The sequence below is a fragment of the Rhinolophus sinicus genome, chromosome 5 (genome assembly GCF_057876585.1).
Source record: "Rhinolophus sinicus isolate RSI-liver-muscle chromosome 5, RSI-T2T, whole genome shotgun sequence".
NCBI classification, from domain to species: domain Eukaryota; kingdom Metazoa; phylum Chordata; class Mammalia; order Chiroptera; family Rhinolophidae; genus Rhinolophus; species Rhinolophus sinicus.
Genome location: NC_142505.1, coordinates 40,912,866 through 40,939,456, shown reverse-complemented (window position 1 = coordinate 40,939,456; position 26,591 = coordinate 40,912,866). Strand labels below are relative to the sequence as shown.

At 37.6% G+C, this 26,591-nt stretch overlaps 1 protein-coding gene across 19 annotated transcripts in view; it reads right to left on the bottom strand.

Moving 5' to 3' along the window:
• TMCC1 (transmembrane and coiled-coil domain family 1) overlaps nucleotides 1-26,591 on the bottom strand; it is a 177,216-nt gene that overhangs the window by 26,435 nt on the left and 124,190 nt on the right. The window contains exon 1 of one of the 19 annotated variants that reach the window (XM_019746851.3): nucleotides 11,312-11,624. The exons of 17 other annotated variants lie outside the window; for them this stretch is intronic. In XM_019746851.3, coding sequence (XP_019602410.1) covers nucleotides 11,312-11,374 — 63 coding nt within the window. In that variant the 5' untranslated portion in view covers nucleotides 11,375-11,624. Of the gene's footprint in view, nucleotides 1-11,012; nucleotides 11,625-26,591 lie in introns of those variants that run through there. One more of the 19 variants, XM_074312958.2, reaches the window with a different exon arrangement.

The following is a 26,591-nucleotide window of genomic DNA, read 5'->3' as shown; positions in this document are numbered from 1 at the left end:
TTTTACTATGATATAAGACTGGGTCTTATATAATATATAATATAATATAGTATAGTATAATAAATATAATATATTAATATAATGATATAATATATTAAAATAAGACCAGGTCTTACATAAGATCGGGTCTTATATAATATATTAATTTTATTATATTAATTTTTGCTCCAAAAGACGCATTAGAACTGACTGTCCGGCTAAGTCAAACAGGGTTTACATTTCAAAGCCGTTAGCCAAAGCTGGAAAGAGGTTAGTTTTCCTAACTCAGGAGGGAAAAAAAAACATTCAAGAAGGCGCCCCTGGTGGCTCGTGGTGGTAAATTAGAGTAGGGCTTATGCCAAAAGGCTTTAGAAACTCTCTGTCGAGCAGTAACAGAAATAAATAATAAAATAACCATCTCAGGGTAATAAAAGTTCCCAGTAAGGATGTCTAATCACACACTTACCATCCTGGCGGTTAAGAGCACACTCTTTTCCTTGCTTACAGTCCCTAATCTGTCACCAGCAACAATTTGCTAGATATAGGTTACCCTCATATTAAAAAAAGTTGAATTACATTTTTGTGATGACAGTAATACACCAATTCTGAAATATTTATGAAATGCTAATAATTAACTTGTCAGTCTAGAGATGCATTCTCTTATTTTCATCTTGGTTGTATCTCCTCAGTTTTCCATCTGAGCAGAAATCATGCTGATCTCTAACTCTAAAACACATTTAGTTCATTATTGGATTCAATATATTACTATTGATGTGAATAAAAACAATATTTCTTTCTAGATGAACACATAAGAAATATTGTGCATTTAAGTAAAATCAAAAGGTAATTTAAAACCAAAATGAGTAAGAGGATGATATTATGCTCCACTAATACAAAAGAATATCCAGAATAGTTAGGGACTAGCACAGCAACTCTTTTGCATCACATCCTCCATCTGCCCCATTCATCTTTAAGTACATGTTAACAAGCAGTGCAAGGGCCCGAGGAAGGCAGAAAGGGAGGATGAGTCAGAGTTCCAGATAGTCAAGTTGCCAAGAGTTGTAACAAGAGCTCCTGGAAACCCACTCTCTTCAGTGCGTTACGTTCACTCTCTTGTTGTACAGGGTTCCCACTATGTGATTTTCTTTCTGAATGGGATTTCAGATGCCATAACTACAGTATGTAACATGACTCTGACTGTTTATTTATGTTTAATAGCTCAAAATCTACCACAGTATAAAAGGAAAGAGATGTGAAATACTATTAGCTCCAATATTGCCAGCTTAAGCTTAAATATGCCTGGATTGTCTAGTTTACTTAGATTCTTTGTTATTAATTTGAATATCAACTTACATGCAATCTGTTGTCTAAAGAAGTATAGATATGGAAATCAAATTTAATTATTACTCTTGGAGGATAAAAATGGATCATACTGGTGAAAAGATGGTTTTGAGACTAGAATCAAGGTTTGATTATATCTCTAAAATTGAAAAAAAAAACCACCAATAATAATTATTTACAAATGACCACAGTTTGATGTGATCTTATTTCTCTACACAGTAACTAAAGAAATAAACCATATTGTCTTTAATCTGACTTCTCTCCTACCTGGGCTATGTCCTTCCAATGCATGGTTCCCCTGCAAGAATCCAGCTGACAGAACCACTGTCTTGAGCTTCCAAAGAAAACTAACCTACAGCTTCAGTGGGAGAGTAGTTTAACATCTGAAACCATGAGTCACTGGATTACTCAGTCACTACTCCCAATTTTGGCAGGCACTGTCCTCAAAAAGGAAGGAGAGAAGAAAGAGGAGAAATTCCAACAGGGGAGTGGAGGGAAAGAGAGAAGAAAGGAAGATACATTGACCTACAGAATTACAGGTTAGCTATGAACCAAAGCCCTTCAACATATAACAATAAAAAATTAGATTCCTATCTCACTCCAAACAACTAAATTGCAAATGTGAAAAGCAAATTTTAAACCTTTTAGAAGGCAGTATTGGAAAATAGAGAACGATTTTCTTAAACATACACAAAAGGGCACAGATCAGAACAACAAGATTACTGAATCTGGCTACATTTAGGGTAGTAGTGAAGCGTGGATTCTGGCATAAACTGCTTGGGTTCAAATCTGGCTTTGCCACTTACCAGCCATGTGACCTTGGGCAAGTTACTTAAACTCTGTATCCATTTTATCAACTGTAAAATGGAGGTAATACTAATGTCCACTTTAGAAGATGGCTGTAAGGAAGAAATGAGTCAATAAACATAAAAGTGCTCAAAACATACCAGGCACAGAGTAAGCGGTTATTACTGGCTATTATTTTTGTACCATGTAACTGGTTCTTTTTAAAAATTCAATATTAGAAGATTCAACTATTAAGAGAATATACTTCCTTCCAAGATCTTTCACTTTTCAGGTACAAACAGGGGACACGTAGAGAGTTTGAACCAAAGAAATAATGTAATTCAACACTACAGTAAAATAATAACAGTCACCTTTCTGGAGAGTTGGTCTTGTGGCTGGGCAGCTGGCTAGCTCATCTCCCATCCTCACAATAACCATCTACAGCAGAAATTGTTATGACTAATTTACAAATGACCTGCCAGCTGAGGTGCCTCCTCCCACCTCCTCATAAGGCAGGCTGACAGCAGCCGTATTGCCTACTCAACAGGGCCACCCAGTGCTAGATCCTGAAGGGACCTACCAGTCTGATCACACCCACCAGGATAGCAAATCCTAGCCACTTATGGCTGAGGTTACAATTATTTGTGTAGAAAAATGCTAGGACCACAAATTGGTCAAATGTATTTTGACTCCGTATAGGTTAAGCAATGTGCTACAAAGCTAGAGATGTGTTCAAAGCCGCGACTCATATCTAACTACAATCAGCAGACTATACTGCTTTGCTTGCATTTTGTCTCGTACTGTTAAGAATTCATTTGCCAGGCGTAAATTATCTATTAACTGATCTAAATTAATTGATCAGAAAACAGCCCAAGAGAACATTTAAGCAGAGATTCCTCAAAACACCAATTAATCAGGAGCAAATAAGAGCCATTTAGAGCAGAGTATTTGATAAGCTTTATAATGGTTTACAATTTTCATTTGGGAATGAAAGTGTCAGAACATGACATGGCAGTACCCAGCTTTGAGAATGATGATGTATAAAGGCAATACGGTGGAAAGGGCATGGACAAGAGCAAAAGCACCTGGCTTCAAACCTGCCTTTGCTACCTTACTGGCTTCGTGTTTTGGGCCATATACTTGTTCTCTTTGAGCCCAAGTTTTCTTATCTACACAATAAAGTTATTAACATTTTCTCATGAAACATGAAAACATGTTAAATGTATGTTAAATCAGATTATTCCTCCAAACATGGTACATTCAAGAAGTTACCTTTTCCTATTCCTTATAATATGGTTCATTACTCAACATCCAAATTTGTAACCAGAAAAGATTCAGAAATCCCAGACCTGACACTGGTATCTTCAGTACAAGACAACATGAAGTCATCTTATCTATGCTTTATAGAGTACTGGATCTCTTTCGGGAAATTTCATATTCTGCACACTAAATAATCCACATAATTTCTGAGAAAATGAAGAAGGCATTTTAGGGCAAAAGAAGAAGTGGGTGGTGAGTGGGGAAATCTTTGTACAATAATGAATCTGAAAACAAACAGAAGTTTGACTATTTTGGTTTTTCTGAAAGTGGGTCTTTTCCAGGGCCAATTTCATAGAACAGGTTGTGCAGTGGCCTGTGTAAACTTAATGCTGGGGCACCTGTACACTCAGTTCCATTGTTCTGCTAAAATTTTATCTCAGAGCTATAGTGACCATGTTTTTGAACCAAAATTGGAGTGCGTAGTTCAATTTAAGCGCACTTAGTGGAGGCAATTCAAGTGCACTTAGTGGGGGAGACCACTCCCCAAATCCCACACAATGGTAATCCGTAGAGATTCATAATCTTGACCACCAGTCCAGGGCATGTTCTCCTTCCCTTGTCTGGCTAACTACTATGCATCCAGACCCAGTTCAGTTACAACCTCCTCCAGGAAATCTTTCCTGACAACCTCCTCTCCCAGGTGGATTGGTGGCTCTTCCTTCATATTCCCATATAGCTATATACACACATTTCTATCACTGACCTCATCACATTATGTTGAAATGACTGTTGAGGTGTCTTGCCTCCCCTGACAGTTCCTGAGGGCAGGGATCATGTCACATTCATCTTTGTACCGCAAGATGCTAGCACATGCCTTGTACAAAGAAAATACCCAGTGAATGTCTTTATTATACGCGCTCACCAGCATCTCCCTAACATGATCCTTCTGGATCTTAGATGCCAGGCAGTGACTGAGCCTATGTTACTATAAATGGAACAAACACCAGAGTTTTTGTAAGGAAACTAACTTCCAATAGGTGATCCTTATCCCTCCGAGGCTGTTGAGTAAAAACTACTGACTGGGTTGAATATCAGTTTAGATTATTAACATCCTATCTGGCCCACCCTGCACCAGCCCAACTGCAAAATATCCATTAAGGGATCGCAATCTGCTGCTCAGAATTGCTCTGTCACACGGGAAGACTGACTTCCTGGTTTATCTGAAAGACATCCTTGGGGATTACCATTGCCAGATGTACTTCAGGCCTGACGTGTGGACTTCATGTGAGCCTGGCCAGAGGATTTATGCTTCTTTTAACAGAACTTTGCAAAATGCCTCTTACGTACACAACCTATGTTAGGCATGGGAGGTACTACAAAAAAAAAAAAAAAAAAAAAAGCAAGCTCTTCAGGAGCCTCTAACCCTGGTAGTGATGGTGTTAAGCAGACAATAACGTGCTGCTTTGTCATGGTTAAGTGTTATTTTTATAAGCAGAGTCTTTGAGCTAGGAAGGAACCTAAAGGGTCATCCAGTTAAGAAAATTTATTTTACAGATGAATAACAGATTTTAAGAGAAAGATTTCTCCCCAATACCTAAAAGAAAAAAATAAGTGACATATACTGAAAATAAGGAGATGAGGTTCTGTATGCCACTGAAAGTATCCAAGCAGAGACTTCACACCTGCATGTTAAGAATGTTATATGAAGATATACTGATTGACAGTGGGAACATATGATCCAAGTTTCCTTCTAATTCTAAAATTTTAACTGTTAAAAAAAAAAAAAGCAACTCCGGCTATGGATTATTTAAAAATCATTCTTACACGACTTCAGAATGAAGAATGATAGTTTGAAGCACACAAATCTGCTAATGCTAAAATTAGTTTCTATTTTCTGAGCATGAGCTAACCAGTAAAAGGAGGTGACACAGAAAAATGTTTTCATTGCTGAGAATTTAAAAATACATACAAAATCCATATGCAGATAAGCCAATTTGTGAAACTGCCACCAATGGGTACCCCTTTACAAGTTAATTCCCTACAAATACTTTTATGACAAGTCTCATTAAAACAAAAGATTGCTAAGACTCAACTTAATCCTATTTATTTCAAGCAATTTTGATAAAACAAAATTCTAAAGCAATGGAAGAATTTGGAAAGCTCCATGGAGTCTGTGATAACCTGGCTCTCCCTGACCTGGATATTGTCGGGCTCGTTAGGTAGTTTAGGAAGAGCAGAGGCTCTAAGGAGGGGCTGTCCAAACTATACGGCCCCATCCCATTTTAGGGCCTAATTAATCCTTTCTCTCAAAATGGTCTTAAATACCACTTATTTGCTAACAACTTCCAAATGTAAACCTCCAGCCCACACTTCCCTTAACTCTAAACTTGTATGTCCAATTATCTACTCACTATTGCTACATGAACGTCTAACAGCCATTTCAAACTTACTATGTACAGAACCGAGTTCCTGATATCCCCAAACCTGCTGCTCCTGCGGTCTTTCCCATTTCAGCTAATGGCTATTTCACTAACCCCCGTGCTCAGATACAAAGCCTTGCAGTCAGCTTTGACTCCTCTGTCTCTCCCATACCTACCCAATTAAGAACAATATTAACCCGTAGCTGTTAAAACATATAGTATAGTACTTACTGTGTGCCAGGCACTGTTCTAAATCCTTTGTATGTATACTAACTTGTTTAATTCTTACAACGACACTACAAAGTGGGTATTATTATCATATTTATTTTATAGCTAAGAAAACTGAAGCATAAAGAATTAAATTGTTAAAATCACAAAGTAAAGAAGTGGCAAAAAGACAATGGTTTAACCCAGACAGTCTGGCTACAAAGTCTGCGTTGTTATCCCTTATGTACACACACTATGTTGCCGTGGCAGATGTTGTGGGCTCTACTTGCTAAACAGAAAGCAGAATCTGACCACGTCTCAGTGAATCTCCACTGCTGCCACCCTGGTCTAAGCCACTACCAGCTCTCACCTAGACTACTGCAATAGTCTCCTATTACTGCAATAATATTTTAATAGTCAATTATCTGCAGAACAGCCAGAGTGGTCCTTTTAAAATATGTCAGATCACAATAGTCCTTTTTTTTTTTTTTTAACTTTAAAAAATTTACTTAAGTGTATTTTTTTTAAAATTTACTTAAGTGTACTTAAGTGATGGGTCCTGACCCATCAGCTCCAAGTCAAGTAGTTCTTTCAATCTAGTTATGGAGGGCGCAGCTCACAGTGGCCCATGTGGGGATCGAACCAGCAACCTTGCTGTTAGAGCTCGCGCTCTAACCAACTAGGCTACCCAGCCGCCCCCACAAGTCTTTTACCTCCAAAACTTCCCAGTGGCTCCCTATCTCAGGCAGAGTAAAAGCCAAAGCCCTTTCAATGGCCTGAATGACCATGATCTGGCACCGGCATGACATGCATTACCTCCCTGACTGTATCTCCTACTACTCATCCCTTTATTCCACTGCCACCAGCTACAACGGCCTCCGTGCTGTTCCTGGAATGTGCCAGCTATGCCCCATTTCAAGGCTTTTCCACTTAGGGTTCTTTCTGCCGGGAATGCTCTTTCCCTGACGTCATAGTTTACACCATCATCTCCGTTAAATCTTTGTTCCAAAGTCACCTTAGAATGAGGATTTCTCTGATACCCTATTTAAAACTGCGACCTCCACTTCCATTATGAATTCCTTATTCTCTCTCCTGGTTTTATTTTCCACATAGAACTTTTTATTATCTTCTGACATATATTCTTGTACTCGTATCTATCACCAAAAACTAGAATGTGAGGTCCATGAAGGTACTGATTTTTGTTTTGTCCACTTCTATTTCTCTAATACCTGAAACCGTGCATAGCACATATTCACAGGTAAGTGAATAGGAAACACTTTCATAGCACAGAATCTTAATAAATCAGAGCTTGACTTCTAATGATCCTTGAAATATTGTACCTTCACACATTAAAAACATTTGGCTCAAAAATCAGGTATTTCTTAATTTAAAAAAGCAGAGAGTTGGTTTACACTTTTATATGCATCGCACTAATACACGTTAGTATCCTCTCTCTTGTTTTATTCAAAACATGAGTTAAATGCCCAACATCATTACTTTCCTATGTGAACTATTTGGATACTTCTAGGATTGTCTCACTAGGCTTACTCCTCAGACATCTTTTGAGGCTATGAAAGCTCAAAGTTCAATCTGGTTTATATGTAAATCTGATGGTGCTGATTACGCTGGGAGTAGCAAAAGTAGCAGTAATTGAGTGTTTACCATATACCTGGTACTACTGTAAGTGCTTTGCTTGTATTTTTTAGTTAATCCTCAAAACAACCTTCGGAAATACACTATTATAATCCCCATTGTACAGCTGAGGAAATTGATTCAGGAGACGTAAAGGGAATTGCCCCAAGTCATACAATCAGGAAGTGGCAGGGCCAAGATTTAAACTCAGAAGATTTGGCTTCAGAGCCCTTGCTCTTAACTACTTCACTACAATACTTTTCAAAACAGCCGTGATCGCTACCACCGAGACCAACAGAAAAAGGAGGCACTGATGATTTCTACAGAGTTACACTCTGGATGGGAATTTCGTATTTAGGATTACACCCTCCTTCCATATATGTATATATGGAGCATGAAGTGGGGTACTACGGGTGATGTGAAGGTGGTAGCAGTATGGCACTGTCCAAAAGCAGCTTATATAATGGGAAGTATAGATAAAAAGTCATTCAACATTTCCAGGGTCTTTAAAAACTTATGACTCTTCAGGTATTAGAGAGAGCGTATACATAGGCATTTACATTAACTTTATAGGTATATCTATTTTATTCTATTGTACAAAAAAGCACCTATGTTCTCAAAATTACAGATTCTAAGGAAAAAAATAGCCCAGAGTAGCACTTGTCAAAGGTTTTGTATTTTTTTTTAATGAACTGAAACTTGATCTATTGAGAAGAGTTTATGAAGAGTACAATAATGATCTGTCTCCTGTTTACATAAATTTCTCTTAAAATAATTTTTATTCAGTTGCAGGTAGCCAAGGAATGTTAGAACTAGTCATTCTTTTGCAACATAATATTTAGAATTGCTCAGAATTTTCCCATTCAGGATCTATGATGACAAACCATGATATATAAACCAACTTTCTTAAATAGAACGTGAAGAATATAATCTAGTTTATACTTCCAAGTTACAACAGAAGAACTTGTGACTTAAAAAAGAACTAAACACATCTATGAATAATTGACATAAATATGTGACTGGTATGGATTTGAGATGATAGTCCAATTGTTTCTCAGGTTTTTAAGTGGAAGTATAACCCTTAAAAGGGGTTAAGAAATCACTGAAATTCAGGCTCCACTGCATGAGATAATAAGAAGGAAATTCAACTATTCAGACTTCTGAAAAGGCAAACTGAATACTTAAGCCTTTGTGAAAAAATTACTTAAATGAGAAGGAACTAACCTTCCCAACTTGTTTCTGCATTTCTGTACTCGGTTGTGGGGGGCAGGGGGGGGGGTGGTAAAATAGAGGCTCCAGCAGTGGCAGTACTATTCTCTCAGGGAACACTAAAAAATACTTGCGGCATTCCTCTTGCAATCCACAGTCTTATCCAGTCTTAACAATTATCCAGTCTTAAATGCCAGTAGCAACCTCCTCATGGATTCTGGAATTATTCCAGAGAATGGCAAAAGAGGAGACACAGAGAACAAGACCAGCTATGGATGCAGGTCCATAATATCTTGGCCAATTCTTTCACATGTGATGAGCAACAGCAAGATTTCAATTTTTCGGATAAATTACAAATAAAATAATGGTAGATGATGAAAATGACTACTTCAGGGATTTTGCATATGAAAGGAAGAACATTTCTACTATGTATCTAGGTTATCTGCAGGGTAAAAATGTAGGGCAGCCTACAGAAAACTAGAAGCAGAGGGGGAAGGACATTCTAGTGCTATGATATTAAGAAGCAGGTTGTGGAAAAGACCGAAATTTTACTACAATTTATTTTGCAATTATCCTTGCAATTTGTTTTCCTGATGTATGAAGAAAAAGAACAAAGTGCTGTGATAAAAGGAATGAAGTAAGGGAGGGAAACCTACTTTAGATTGGGAGGTCACAGAAGAATTTTTTGAACAGGGGGAATTGAACTGAGCTCTCGAAGACAGAAAAGGAAGTTGTCACTTTAGCCAGGTCATGAATGAAGAAAAGTATTATTACTGTAGGTTACATGAGTCAAGAGAATACAGAATTCGGAATTTTATCATCATCAAGATGAAAATACACAGTTAACACGGCAAGTCAAAAAAAAAGATGAAAGAAAAAGGATTTATCTGTTCACTGCTTCTGAGAATTCACTTGGTAAAGGTTGAGACCTTTGGTTGTGTTACCAAAAAAGCTTAAGGAAGGCCAGAAGGATGGCGAGAGAGGAAAAGGTCAGTAACCAGTACCTACCTGCCCAGTAACCTAACGGAGTATATGGATAGCTGTATTTATACGGCTTACATAACCAAATGAGTCAGCAAAATGTCAGGTGTCAATGGGTCTCTTCTGTGCCCACTACAGGCAGCTAGGAAACTTGGCTCTCTCTACTGGTGAGAAGTGGGGTCCAAGAACAAGATCTGAGGGAGACTAAACAAAACAGTTACCATATCTTCCAACAATCCTTGCCTAAGTTAAGCTAAGGAAAAGGAAACCTTAATGCTTAGAAAAACATAAAAAAGAGGGTCTAACTTAAAGCAAATTAGAGCAAGGTGATTCCAGTAAGATTCTATGGATCTAATGTGACCTATTTCTTTAACTTATAATAAAACTCTTATTAAAGATTCCAAAATCAAGACTCTAAAATGTGCTCAAAGCAAAACCTAGATTTCAAAGGGAAAATGTCTGTCTTTCTTGGGGGTCCATAAATATTTCAGGGCTATTTTCTACAACTATCTTTACTCTAATAAACGCTACTATGTATTAATAATAACAGAAAAGGGCTTCACAATGATAGAACTGGGGTCTGGCAAATGAAAATATACAAATAGAACATAAAAGAGATTAAATCACAGAATAGGCAGAATACAGCACTAATAACCACTTGATATTGAAGAGCAGTGATAACGAATCCAAGACAAACACCCACCAACGCACAACTATGAAAAGAGCAGATTCCTCCATCCCGTCTTCCTCCACCTCCATAGTTATGTTCTCAGCCTATTACTATTACTGTTCCAGTGGCAACAATTCAGAGCAGAAAGCCTTTATTTTTTTTCTTCTCCACCAGAGGCCATAGGAAAAGCTGGGGGGGGGGAAAGGGAGGTAAGTATGACTGTTCAAAGAAGGGAAAGAATATCCGTCAGACAGCATCCTTGGCTCTGTAAATTCTTGGCTTCTGCCTGTTCATGGATATCTGAGAAAACTTGATAATTATCTCTGAAGGTCACAACTGAATGACCAGAAATAATGTTTTACTTTCTGGCTCCCTTGGCCATCCCTTTCAATCAAATGTGAATCTGCAAAATGTTTTAGTTACTGCCAAGAGGCAGTTCTATGTAGCTGATACAGAAACAAACAAACAACAACAAAAAACACAAGAAAAAACAAATCCAACAAACACAAGCAACACATTTATCTTACCAAAACCCCCTGTCAGGCAGTCTGCTGATTTTGCTTGCCACAAAGCTCATCCTTCATTTGTAAATTGGCCAGAGCAAGCTTGGATTGTGAAAACAAATCACAACCTCTTTTGGCCGTAAGCTCTTTCCATTTGTCCCAGCTTCCAAGCTGCAGAGGAGCTGTGGCACAGTCTGTCACGGCTGCACATACTTGGTTTCCGAGAATAACGCTGTAAATGAGGACAGCTACCACTGGGAATGCATGGCCCTCCCGAAGAGCCAGCTGAAATGAAGCTTCTAGTGGATTCCTGGGCTTCTCACCTTCACAGCCTCAGAGAAGGGCCTTTCACAGAGCAGGCAGGCACAGCCGCACCACATCAACATCCCTGCACAGCCCGCCCTCCGCAGTGGCAGTGCCGACCTCGGCCTGCATCCAGTGCCGGCACTGTCTCCTGCAGCAACTCGTAGACCTTTCTACATCTGGGAGCCTGGGAGGACTCTGCGCTGAATAAACAGAAAGCTGCTGCCAAACAAACATCTGTGTGTGTGTGTGTGTGTGTGTGTGTGTGTGTGTAGTTTGCTAGAGCTGCTAATGCAAATGAAGTTTGACTCTGAGGATGGAGATCACAGACAGTCTCTGCCTCTCTTCTCAAGCTGTGAGCATTTTTTACAGAAGACAAAAGCATCCAACTGGTTGAATTTAAAGCTACAGGGCCTTAATTCAATATTCACATTTGTCTTCTCATTTAAAAACCAGGTAAGGTTTAGAGAATAGCTTAAAGAAGGTTAAAAACATTCTAAATAAAGTAACACTGTTTAGGTAGCTTGGTTTAATTAATAAATACGAAGAAAAAACAATCTCCCCATGTTTTGATAAAAGACTAAAAGATTGCCAGAACAGATTTCCATGCTTTCCTAATGTTTCTTCTCTTATTTTTCACTTGAGGTTCACAAAGTCATTTAAACGAAAATTGAGCAAGAAAAAGAAAATTGAGCATGAGACGTTAAAGTCTTATTTACTATGGACAAAGAGAAAAACCGTGTCTGAATGAAAGGCACTGGAGTTCTCCAAAGTTTAAGCAACAGATTAAAACACCACAATTGTAAGCCCAGGCTCAGTCCTTGACCATTATATACTACTTACTGAATACTCATGATACTGCATTAAAGAACAAAACATCTTAAAGATACTATTCCTGCTCTGAAAATGTCACTTGGGGATTTAGGCAAGCTATGAGATCTGAGCTTTATTTCTTCATTTGTAAGAGTAGTGTCGGGGAATGCACTCAGGAAGAATTTTAATGATTATAAAATACAGTGTAGCATGTACAATGTATAATACCTAGTAACATTCCTCTTCGGTTAATATGGAAAGAAATCAGATATGAAGACAGATTGATATAATGCAGTGCAATCATTCTATGAAACTACAACTGTGATAATTTCTGTTCTTTTACAGTATGGAGCTGGAAGCTCAGGCCAGCACAGCAGTAAGAGGGCAAAGGTTTTTCCAAACAGCATTCACTAGTTTCATATAGCATTTTTTCATTTAAATCAGATAAAGCCCTCTAAATTGAATCCAAAGCACCTTGAATGAATTTGAAGAAAATTCTGAGTTGAAACCATGGCTCCAGAAATTTCTCTTCTATCTCTAGAGGGACAGAACTCTGAAATTAACTCTCCAGAACAAATTAATGAAGAATTTTATGACGTAATACAAGTTTTGTCCTTGCTTAAAAATTAGCTTATAAGGTTTCAAAAGGGTAAATATGTTTCTACAAAAACAATGGCAAAATACCCAATCTTCCACCACTAGCATCAAATACTGACGTTTGCTTAATTCTGTTTACTAGGATTTTTAATATATCTTCTTTTAAGATAATCATACTCATTGTAGAAAACTTTGAAAACATGAATGGGCATAAAAGAAAGCAAAAATTATATGTAATCTCACCGCTCAGACAAAAGCAAACTAGATACTGTTATGAGGCTCTTTTATCCTCGTCCCTACCATGGAGATCAATGAAGCACCTTGAGACAAGGTGCCATAAAATCAAAACTGTCTTGATGGGATGAGCTACCATATGGAAGACAGAGGCCCTGAAGAGTTGCCAGGGTCTAAAGCAAACCTTGTGTATGAGAAATGTTCATTGTATATTTGTATGAGAGTCATGATTTTACTTTTAAAAAATGATCCTTACACAGTTTTTGAGGTTCCACTGAGATGCCAGCGAATCTACGTGAGTTGCCAGGTAAGTGCCCCTCACTGGCTGCGTTCGCCCAGGTACAGCTCTTCTTGGCTCCCAAAGTAAATCTCACATGGCAATAGAACTTTAATTTTGCTGACTTTCTGGTTCTCTCAAAAAAATTTGTTTTTCTCTTGCTGATTTTGTTTTTGTTCCCTATTTATGCACAGTTGATAAGTTACTGCTCACTGATGGCAGCACTGGTTGAGAATTTGATTTTTATGGTTGACCATTTGGTAGTCTCTGTTGAAGGGTGTGAAACAAAAAGAGAACCACTTTAAAGAACAACATTGGCTTTATATATGGAGCCAATGCCTATAAAGAAGCCCTCCCAGGAAAACTGACTGATGCCTAATTTACAAGGTCCCTGGTTTATAGGTGGTAAGGACGTTTACTTGCTTCCTTGTAAGCCTTAGCAAATATTGTGGACTTGAAGATGAGATTAACTCACCCAAATTTATCAGCACTGAGGGTGAAATCTAGTGAGAGAGTTTCTTAGGTGTGGTTTTCTAACCTTGGAATAATAACAGGTTTTTAAAAATCCAATCTAAGATTTTTTATGAAAAATTCCATATAGAAACAAATATTATAGCCTTAGTAGTTGCCCAAAACTGTATGGCTCTGGACTTGCAAAGAAATTTTAAGGATGCCTATATGACTGAATAGCACTCTTACTGCACTTACATAAATAATCAGGTCAAACCTAATGAGACTGAGAATAATCTTCGGAAAGTATTCATGATCACTAGAAGGATGGGAGATTGTCGGCAGAAATTGTGAAAAACTAAAATGATGGAAGGTTTTAAGTGTCCTTTCAGGGGAATGCCCAGTGTTTTCCTGGATTCTCTGGGGGTTATCTGATTGTGTAAAGATGTGCATCTGTCTTTGGCTAGGTTATTTTGCAGCTCTGTAGAGATGGAAATTACCTTGTGGACAGTGTTGGTGATGCAATGCAAATAAATTATGTCTAGTAGAGAATATAGATTTCCTTATGTCCAATTCTCATTTGGACTGATTTTAACATCATACTGGTTCCCAATAACTAGTTAATTAGTGAGTTAAATAAAATCTTTGACACATGTTCATTTTGTATGAGTCATAATTTTACCTTTAAAAATAACCTTTAACATTTATATCCTTACCTTTTATTTCTCAAAGCATCTAATTAAAAAGCAATTCTGTAGGTGGAGTTAGCCAGCTGTAGCCTTCTGCCTATTTTAAAAGGCTCTTACAAAAGAGCTAAGAACTATTTTTAAAAGAGTTGTAAAGAACAAAAAACCAAAGAAGACTATGGATGAGAGATCCTACGTGGACCTCAATGCCTAAAATATCATCAGGCCATTTACAAAAAAAAAGTTTGCCAATACTTGCTTTAAAGTTCTAGCATCTCAGTTGGCATTGATAATCTTAATATGAGTGATTACCCTGACAATATAGAAGAGACTGAGGATTAAATCAGCATTTTATCAGGAAAGTCCAGTTAGGACCCAGACTGGGAAAACAGGCACCCCAGAATTAAGGAGCTACCCAGAGATGTATCAGAGATACTTTATTTGATGACACAAAAGGTTTCCTTAAAAAAAATCTAAAACCATTTAAGTGTTTGTTACTTTATAAAGAAACTGTTTAATACTATTCTTTCATTGAGTATGTTTTAGACATCTCAACACTGATTAAAGTTTACTGAATATACCCTTGGGCAGAAACAAAACTGAATACAAGTTTCGTGAGAATCTAATTTATGAAATAAATTTATATATTGCTGAATAAATACAACATAATCTGGGCAGCAACACAAAAAAATGACCTACTAAGTTCAGAATTATCTCTGACAAGAAGGTATTTTTTCCCTCAGTAATACAAACCGGAGGGAACCAATAGTTTCTTCATTGTGTTCAACACTGTCAAGTATGGGGGATGTTGAAAATTTCATAAGGAAATAGATTTTATCCTTCCAAAATTCCTGGGGAAAGATGTCTTTTAAAAACTTATTAACATATATAAAAGCAGAGAAGATAATGAATTCTGTGCAGTCTTCATTCAGCTTTAATTATTAACTCATGGCCCGCGTCCCCCCCTTCCCTGCAATTATTTGGAAGCAAATCCCAGACAAAAGATGTTCTTTATAAAACCAAGGCTAATTCCAGAGGCTTTCCCATATTATTAAAGCCTATTTCAGCTGTCAGACTTCATGAATACCACTTTATTTTTCGGATAAAATGCCTAATGTTCTCCTTCTCTTCCATCCTTTATTATATTACATTAATAAAGGATCCACTGGGGGAAAATGTCCGCAGACAATGGAGCTTGTTCTGTTCCTATAGAGTGACCTTCCTGACTGACTGGATAAGTTTTTCCCAAAATGGCAAAAGATGGGAAAAGTAGAGTCAAGGAAGAACAATAATAAATCTAATAAATCAATTACTATCTGCAGTCCTAGATGACAGAGAATAGATTTGCAAGGAAGGCACTAACATTAAAATACGTCGTATCAAAAAAAAAAAAAAAAAAAAAAAGTGTTGTATCAGTTGGTTGGGCATCCTCAAGGAGTAACTCTTCTCCTGCTCTCCTCCACCTTGAAACCACTTCAGCTAAAAAGTCCCTAACTACATTAATCTCCCACTGGGATTCAATAAGAGGTAGGTTTTGTTTTGACTTCAGCAGCTCTCTTTATGCATAAGCAAATCCCCATAACCAGCCAGTGGGTGGGGGAGCAGAAAAATGACAAAGCAAGGAACTGGAAAGAGTTTAAAATCTTTTGAGATTAGTATGGTCATATGAACCTCTAAGTAAGGCAAGTACTTTCTTTTTACTGCTTAGAACCAATTCTTTCAGGAAGGAGAGCAACACAGGCTTTTGCTTAGTGCCAGATCAGAGTTAGGAGGTTTTAGGAAGGAAGAGTGTAGGCACTGACCTTCTTTAGAAACGAGCTAAACAGCCTGTCCTGCTATCCGAGACACTTACCTGAAGAAGTGCAATAAGCAGCGAAGGTCGCTTATTTAGGCTCTGCCTACCTCAAAGGAATCATGCCCACAATGTCATCCACCACCTAAGGGGCTCAAAGGGGCTGCAGGGGCTGTTTCACATTGCAAAGTACCACAAAGCCATGATTTATTTCATAAATTGAAATGGTATATAATAAAATAGTCTTTTTGATGTCATGAAGCAGAGTATAGAATAGTGGTCTCCAACATCAGGTCCACAAAAGGGTCAAGTTGTTTTCAGGATTTCCAAAGGCCCAGTGGAAACTGTACATTTCCTCACAATAAAGTTGTATGGGCAGATCAAAATGACAAATATTTAACTTTGTCTGGAATTAAAACTACTCCAGATGGTACCGCTGTATTAGTGCTATTCAGAAATGCTGACTGGCTCTTCGTTCTGAGTGTTTTTTTTTGTTTGTTTTTTTTTTAAGATTGTACTGGGGAAGGGGAACAGGACTTTATCAGGGAACAGTGTGTACTTCCAGGACTTTATTCCAAGTCAAGTTGTTGTCCTTTCAATCTTAGTTGTGGAGGGTGCTGTTCAGCTTCAAGTTGTCCTTTCATCTTAGTTGTGGAGGGCGCAGCTCAGCTCCAGGTCCAGTTGCCATTTTCTAGTTGCAGGGGGCACAGCCCACCATCCCTTGCGGGAGTTGAACTGGCAACCTTGTGGTTGAGAGAATGCGCTCCAACCAACTGAACCATCTGGGAGCTCAGTGGCAGCTCAGCTCAAGGTGCCCGTGTTCAATTTTAGTGGCAGGAGGCGCTGCCCACCATCCCTTGCGGGACTCGAGGAATTGAACTGGCCACCTTGTGGTTGAGAGCCCACTGGCCCATGTGGGAATCGAACCGGCAGTCTTTGGAGTTAGGAGCATGGAGCTCTAACCGCTTGAGCCACTGGGCTGGCCCCCCGACTTTTTTTTTTTAAGGAAAATAATATATGGTATTTGTAAACAAATATTTTCAAAATAGCAGGCTCATGAGGAAAAAAAAATATAAAGAGTTTTTGGTGGACAAGGTTGATTTAAGTTTTATTTTCTAAGTGATGTCACACCTTCAATGTTAAAACACTCAAATTTCGAAAGTATAAAGTAAATCATTAGAATATGCCCAAACATATTCTATGTCTGGAAAACTACCACCTGGAGGTTAATAGGTAGTGCTCTGTTACTATACTTGAGGCTCTCAGGAATAAAAAATAAACACAATTTTCCACATCCCAGAAAATATGAAAATTGCTAAAATGAAGAAAAATGACATTCGGTGGGCTATTTTAAGCCCATGTGAGAAGAAAAAGGATTTACCTCAATTTATTCTATCCAAAGCATTACCAGCCATAAATGTCTTGGAGGTGGGGTGGGGGAAGAGGGACAGGCTGGACAGATATGAAGCTATTACAATTGAAAATAACCTGGCTTTATTATTCTTTACTATTTAATTTTCCACTAAACTGCATAGAGCCCTAATGGCTCCAAATATTCTTTAGGAACAGCCATATGACTCAATATAGAGATACAACCAAAAAAGAGTAGAAAAGCAAAGTGAAGACTGATACTATAGGTATTAACTGGCTACTTAAAGAAATGTAACTCTTTCCAAACTTCTTTAAATTTACCATCAAAAAACAAGCAAACGGCCCGTTTTTCATTCCTTTACCCTTTCTTTTGAGATACCATCATATTACAGTATTCTATTGTTTCACATCATTATGCTTGGACAATGTGCCATATTCTGTTAGTAAGATGGGGCTGGAAGGCTGCTGCTAGCAGAGGACATGGATTTGCCACCCTTTGGTCGTGGGACTTGTGTAATTTATGGAGCTTAAAATGAATCAATGTTTAGTACCTAAGAAATAGGGCTGGAAATTGCAGGGTTGAGGTTAGAGATTAAAAACTAGAAGGTGGGAGGTGGGTAGGCTGATAAATTCCTGGACATCCGATTTTTACAATTTAAGAGTTTTCACAAAGCATGATGTATTCTTTAAATATCTCTAGGCCTTCGATCTTGATTTCACTTGTCAGAATCCAGTAATAGATGCCATCATGTTCACTGGTCTGATTTTCTTAGGCTCAATCTACTTAAAATACTTTTTAAAAAGTCTAACATAAAATGACTTGTTCCAAAATAGAAGAGAGAGGGAAATATTGTTCTGAGGTTTCAGTATTCCACTAGAGCAGGGGTGTCCAAACTGCGGCCCACGGGACAACTGCGGCCTGCAATCCATTTTTAATTGGCCCGCAGCAAATTCCAAATATATATATAGTTTACTTAAATAAACCAGGTGAGGCAATATGTACTTCACCTCGAGTGAGTGGCCCAGCTGTTTGTGTATTTTACCTCATATGGCCCTTGGTGAAAAACGTTGAAAAAAGTTGGGACACCCCTGCCCTAGAGTATACAGACTTGTCACAGTATTTAAATGGGTAAATTAGCACAGGCGATTGCTTAAACTCTTAACTGTGAAACAAGGACCTATGGCCACAGGTCAACAATCTGTCGACCTAGTGAAACCACTCATAAAATAAAGCTCCCTAAAAGTAATATAAGACCAATTCATTATAATTATTTTAAAAAGGGGAGGGAGGAGAGACACACATGGAGGGCCCTACATTCACTGCTGCTCCCAGAACCACGTATACAGTGAAGGCTCAATGAATGTCTGTTGAATGAATTATTAAGAAATAAAAACAAAATTGGATCTCCTCAAATATATGCTTATTTTGTTTAAGTCTATAGCTAGTTGTTGTTGTTCTGAATTGGAACCTTCCATTTTTTTGGATTCCATGTTTTACAGGGCTACCTCTGATTGCTAGACAGTGTTTGTTTATGAATTAATATTAATTCTCTAAGGATTGAGTTAGTTTCTGAGATTCTACGGCCACGTAAAAAGTAGAGTTAGAAAAAAAAATTTCACGGAATTCCAAATTACAGTTGCAAAAGACCTTAAAGTGTAGTGTACCCTATGATTCAGTAAAACTAGAAATGTCTGAGGGAAAAAAATCATCACAATTAAAACTAGGACTAAGAAGCAATAAATACGAAAGACCTCAGTTTACAAGCCATTATTTACAAAATCCCTACGAAACTCTCATTTGTTCCTGACTTCAGCAGCTGTTCAAGAAATAAACATTTTCTATTTTCCCACAAACATGTTCTGACAAAATTATTTTTATGTCCTTACGACTTGATAAAAATTAATTTGCAAAACATTTTAAAGTTAAAATTGACAATTTGTAGACCACTAAGCTAGAGGGTTGGAAAACAGAAGTCCCAATTAAAATTTCTAATAACTTAATGCTTTCTCTTTCCCATTGAGGGTAAAAGTTTAATAAGACAAATTTGTCCATGATTAATTGATAACAAATATTCTTTCATGATAACAAATATTATTTCAGTGTCTCTTTGTAAACAAAATTGAGATAGGGATATTGTTAGGCATTTCATTTACTCTTTTCAATTACTATACAATCGTTTTCTCTCAGGGTGTTTTAACTTGTAATTACATTGTTTCTGGTATAATATACTAATATTAAGGTAATATTAGTAATGCTTCCTTTCTAGAATTTTAAAATAAAAAAATGACTAAGACACCCTAATTTTTAAAATGTATTGCAATGTAACAAGAGCTATATCTGATAAAGGTTTAAAAAGACCCCACTAGGCAAACTCTTTTTAATGCAGTTATCTAAATCACTTTATTAACAGTTAGAAATTTGCTAGAGAACCTCGCAAATTAAGCAGCATTTAATTTATAGCTCCTGTGTTTGCTTTCTCTTTCAAAAAAAAAAAAAATGGCGTTAAGATAGTTGCCATTCAAGGGAAATAAAAGAAAAAATGAACAAATGGGACTATGTCAAACTAAAAGGTTTTGCACAGCAAAAGAAACCATCAAAAAAACGAAAAGGAAACCTACCGAATGGGAGAATATATTCGCCAATGATATATTTGATAAAGGGATAACATCCAAAATATATAAAGAACTCATACAACTTAACACCAAAACACCCCAAACAATCCAATTAAAAAATGGGCAGAGGACCTGAAGAGACATTTCTCCAAAGAGGACACAGAGATGGCCAATAGACACATGAACAAAAGTTCAATGTCACTCACCATCAGAGAAATGCAAATTAAAACCACAATGAGACACTGTGTTTCCCCGAAAATAAGACATAGCCAGACAATCAACTCTAATGTGTCTTTTGGAGCAAAAATTCATAGAAAACCCGGTATAATATAATATAATATAATATAATATAATATAATATAATATAATATAATATAATATAATATATAATACCGGTTCTTCTACTAATTTTTGCTCCAAAAGACGCATTAGAGCTGATTGTCCGGCTAGATCATATTTTCACGGAAACAGGGTATCACCTCACACCTACCAGAATGGCTACCATCAATAAATCAACAAACAACAAGTTTTGGCGAGGATGTGGAGAAAAGGGAACCCTCATACACTGTTGGTGTGATTGCAAATCAAATTGGTACAACCACTATGGAAAACAGTTTTGGAGGTTCCTCAAAAAATTAAAAACAGAGCTGCCATATGACCCAGTAATTCTTCCTCTGGGTATTTATCTGAAGAAATCCAAAACACTAATTTGAAAAGATATATGCACCCCTGTATTCACTGCAGTATTATTTACAATAGCCAAGATATGGAAGCAACTTAAGTGTCCATCAATAGATGATTGGATAAACAAAATGTGGCACATATATACAATGGAATATTACTCAGCCATTAAAAAGGATGAAATCCTACCATTTGCTACAACATGGATGGACCTAGAAGGTATTATGCTAAGTGAAAAGAAGTCAAACAGAGAAACACAAATACCACATTATTTTACTTATATGTGGAATCTAAAAAACAACTGAACAAACAAAACAGAAATAGACTCATAGAGAACAAACTGATGGTTGGCAGAATGGAGGGGAGTTGGTGCATTCAGAGATAAAGGTGAAGGGATTAAGAAGTACAAATGGTAGTTACAAAATAGATACAGGGATGTAAAGTACAGCATAGGGAATATAGCCAATAATACTGTAATAACTATGTATGGTGCCAGGTGGGTACCACACTTATTGGAGGGATCATTTTGTAAGTTATATAAATGTCTAATCACTATGCTGTATACCTGAAACTAATATAATGTTGAATGTCAACTGTATTGAAAAATAAAATAAAATAAAAAAGAAGTTGCCCTTTCCATAAATCACATAAATGTAGTATAGCTGAATCATATAATGTGATGACTTCTGCTTCTTATTTGAGAATACCACTGGATTCTAATTCTATGGCTCAAAATTTTAATTACTCTTTTCTACTGTTTGACATCTTCAATTCTGATTGAAGAGGTTGAACAGGACAGGAAGTATCTTGCAGCAAACCATCAGAGAGAGACCTTTCCTAGGCTGATATTTATCTGAGTTAGTACTCTTTTCACTCATTCATTCACTCACTCAGTTATGAATAATCAGTTATAATTTCCCCCAAAGATATAATGAAAAACTGTTAAGTGCGTCGCTGAAATCTAGATACCGTATGTCTTCAGAGTACCTCTCATCCACTCGTATAATCCTATTAAAAAAGGAAATGAGTTTAGTCTGGGATAACTTAGAAAATCTGTTTAATACTTTAGTAATTAGGGCTTCTTTTATAAAGCACTTATTTATGTACTCCTAACACAACACAACTGGTCTTTAATGGTAACAATTTAGTGAGACTGAAAATGTGTCTATTTTCCAAAGAATTAACAGTACCTAGAAAATACCTTTTTATACCTAATTTTAACATCAATAAAAAAACTCAAGCATTACAGTTTTACCTTAAGACTCAGTGTTTTTAAAACTTTAGACTATCGAGTAAATGTTAAAAGTACACCTATACACCATACAGCAATACCCATTTCACTGTACATTTTTTACTGATTTCAAATTCCAACTTATTAATTGGTAGGCCATAGAGATTAAGCTCATGTAAATTAAGATATGCTACTCTCACCTAAGGCAGGTTTTGTTCCTGCAAAATAATATGTAAATTAAAGCTTTACATGTGGAATAATATTGATTATATTTAATGATACGACACTGGACTTAAAACGGCTACTTAAAGGAATTCTAGAATGAATTCTTTTGAAAGCAAATAATCACCTGACAAGAAAACAATTCTGAGATGTTTCCAATTAAAATTATACCAGCTGGAGAGTGAGAGTCAGAGACAGAACAGTTGGCCTGTTAATAGCTGTGAACCAGCTCTGACAAAAGACTGCTCACATTCTTGTATATCTGTTGGAATTTAGGATTAATTTCCAGGTGTCTATTTCCATGATTACCCAAAGAGAGAATAGCCAGGCACCACAGAATTCCACAGACCTCCACTTCTTATTTACACATAAACTTTCCAGTCTGCTACCCACAGCTAATCCACAGGAGTGGACTCTTCTGCCTTGGGGAGTCTGATGCCTGATGGGCCTATCCCAGAACTAGCCCTGCTTCACCTCTCCCATCCCCTTTGTCTATAGCTAATGTAAATCCTTTCAGAAAGGCTTACATCTTTCTCCCCGCTACTTGATTTATAAAAATGCTTGCAAAACTCCAGTTACACAAACATGTTATCTTTCCTAACTAGCCATGGGGCTGGTGGTTTAGACTTCATGTCCAAGACCGGTCTTTTTCCTCCTTTCTTTTAAAAAGACTTAGCATGGAAGTTAAAAATCTTTTGTTTAACACACTCTACCCAAAGTTGTGACTGTCTAAATCCAGATTTTCTTACACACTACTAGTAATTCCAGTTTAAGTAAAATCCCTCGTTTATTTTCTGTACATAGTTTGTAATTGAAGAATTGTAATCAGTTAAGAAATTGCTTTTTAAATCTAATAAACTGACAAGAAACAGAATATATGCAAAGTTTGAGACCTGAGTCTCTGCCCATTTCTGAGAGCCTTAGAAAAATGTATTTTATTTTTTCAGAGCAGTTTTAGGTTCACAACAAAACTGAGCACAAAGTACAGAGTTCCCATTACTCCCTGACCTGCCACATGCAGTCTCCGCCACTGTCAACCTCCCCACCAGGGGGGTACATTTGTTATAACTGATGAATCAACCCTGACTCCTTATCATCAAAGTCCATAGGCTACATCAGCGTTTACAGTTTTGACAAATGCATGATGACATGTATCCCCTATTATAGGATGTATCATACAGAGCAGGTTCACTTCCCTAAACATCCTCTGAGCTCCATCCACTCAGGTAGGAAGAAGGGGATGCAGAGAAGAGCCATAGGCTGGTAAGTGGACTGGGGTCAGGGTGGACGAGAAGATGACCAGAAGAAAAGGGTGGATAAGATTGCCTTATCCTTGAGAGGAGAAATCTGAGGCACAATGGTCAACACCTTTAGTGAGCCTTTCCGAATGGTGGGTGACAGGATGGGATGATCAAATGTAGATTCGAAGGGCGGGAATTTTTTTTTGTTTAGTTCACTTTTAAATTCCTAAGCACATTAATAGGTGCTCATAAACATATGCTGGATGAATGAGCCAGACTTAACCTAGAGTAAAACATTTAAGTTGAGCAGTGAAGGAGTTCCCTACTGATTGGTATCAGCCTCGAGAATTGATTGCAAATCCTATCTCCAGGGGAAATCAAGTCTCTGAAGATGGACCCAAGTCAACACACATTTCTTGAGTGCTAGAAGTGGGAGGTGCTCAGAAGTGAGTAAGTGTCTTACACATTATCTAATCCAGGAGAGCAGCAGATGTACAGTTAGTCATGAGAACAGAGGGAGGCAATGCTCAGAAGTGAAGAAAGACGGAGACATGCACACCAGTGATTCCTCAAGCTGTCTGAGCAGGAGACTTTCCAAGAGAGAAATGCACAGGCGCCGTCCCAAACCTTCTAAATCAGACTTTCTAAGGTGACTCTGCGATCTGTTTTTTTTTTTCCAAAGTCTTAAAAAAAAATTTCAATTACAGTTGACATTCAATATTATATTAGTTTCAGGTGTACAGCATAGTGGTTAGACATTTATATAACTTATGAAGTGATTCCCCCCTGGAAAAATGTATTTTATTTTTAAAACCAATCTATACATGTCTGTTCATGTATATTCATATACATGATATTCACCTGAGCCTCCTAAAATCTAAAGATCTTGAGAGGTTATATTGTGAAACAGCCTTATTTAGTAGATGAGAAACCAAAGGTCCGGCATGTTAACTGAATTCCCCAAGTTCCTACCTAGTTGTGATAGGGCTGGGGCGATAAACCAGGTCTCTTGAGCCTCAGTCTCTCATGAGTATTACTCTCCCTTTTAGAGACCACTAAGGCCCTAGTGGCAAAGCAGTCTAGAGCCCTTGCCTCCCTCCAAGGTGAAAATGTTCACTTTGATCAGTCATCTGAGAACCACAGCCATCTGAGAACCAATAACCTTTTTGCTTATTCTAATCCTGCTTTCAGGCCCCAAATGAAGTAATTAATTGAATGTAGTTCTTTAGGTTTTGCTCATTGTTTGAGGTATAAACAGCGACTCTGGATGTCCTGCACTTGGCTTTACTCGCTATTTCTCCTTATCAAGCTCCAAAATTTAGAGATAATCTGGCATATAATTAATTCAGCAGAGAATAAGACTGAGTCAAATGATGCACACAATTTAATACAACATAAAATAAAGAGGCAAAAATTGGATCGTTTCATAAAATAACCTCTATTTGATAAAATATGTGCATTAAAATGTATGATAAATTTAAATGCAATGATGTAGAATGTAAAAGCAGCATAGTTTAGGAAGAAGTATGTAATAAAAGTTCCATCTTCCTCTGCTGTTCTCTTAAATTTTGTGACCTGGTTGGCAGTTTTGTGCTTCAAAATAAAAATGGAGCTTTTAGAAATGAAAAGAATTACCTGAAAATGCAGAGTTTTGGTAAACTTCCTCTAGACTACCCACCCCCCTATTTCATTTTCACATACCAACCCATGTAGTCTTTACTTCTTAAAGATTTGTTTTCAAATTAACAACTTCCTACTGTTGCCCACTCTGTTCCTAATTGCTCTTTCGTGAGTATCATCTTAGAGTATTAGAGCTTTCATTCTGAACACCTCATCTCCAGGGACAGCCATAAACAGAATAAATGAAAAGCCTTTATCTCTAGGAAACCTAAAAAAATTCCTGTGAACCCACCTGATAACCAATAAGAGAGGATAATATGGGCTCCAGTTCCTCAACAAGGAGGAAGGTTGCACTATCTTTGGGGACAGGGGGATGCCAAAGATATTTAACGTTGAACTTCAACTGGGCAACAAAACAAATTCTTCTCGTTTTTAAATTACAAACAATGTTATAATACATTTATATATATATCTCTGTGAACGTCTGTGAATATACTGATGATGTAAATTCCTAGCAGTGTATCAGAAAGTATACACGGTTTTACACTTTGACAGAGATTACCAAATTGTCCTCCAGAAATTACAGCATATGTTTTACACTTTGACAGAGATTACTGTTAAGCCATATTTAAGCCAGGAGCAGAAACCTTATCTTAAAAGCCATCTGGCCCTTTTTTGTTTTTATAACTATTTATCTACTTTTTTTTTTTTAATTGGGGAATATTGGGGAACAGTGTATTTTTCCAGGGCCCATCAACTCCAAGTCAAGTAATTGTCCTTCAATCTAGTTGTGGAGGGCGCAGCTCAGCTCCAAGTCCAGTCGCCAATCTCAATCTTAGTTGCAGGGGGTGCAGCCCACCATCCCATGTGGGAATTGAACCAGTAACCTTGTTGTTAAGACCTTGCGCTCTAACCCACTGAACCATCCGGCTGCCTCAAAAGCCATCTTGTCTTGATCCTGTCTTGCCGTTATCTCCTAGGGGCCTGTCATCAGCACGCCTGAATGGTCTGGACGGCGACCTGGGACCAGGATATGGAGCTGGTGGGCTTGGTCATGGCCTGAAACCCTTTGTTGTTGAAGGGGGAACAGCCTCGTTCACCCCCTCCTATAAAACTCCACACCCCTCTTTGCTCGGGGAGGTTATGATCTTTTCCCTCTGCTCTCGCCTGACCTCCTGCTGCTCAAATGCGCCAAATCAATTCTGATACGTAGACCAATCTTGGTCTCCCGCAACCCATTCCTCCCGCCGTGCCTAACAATTAGCAAATTGTCCTCCAGAAATGACAACAATTTACAGTACTATCAACAGTGCAGGTGAATGACCTGCCAGCTCTTTGGGGTAGTTTGTTACACAACAAAAGATAACTTAGACATTCTACTATATCTTTGATATCCCTATTGCTATTACTATCCTCTCCCTCATTCTCTAGTTATACCAGCCTTTTTCCTATTCCTTGTACCCATCAAGAAC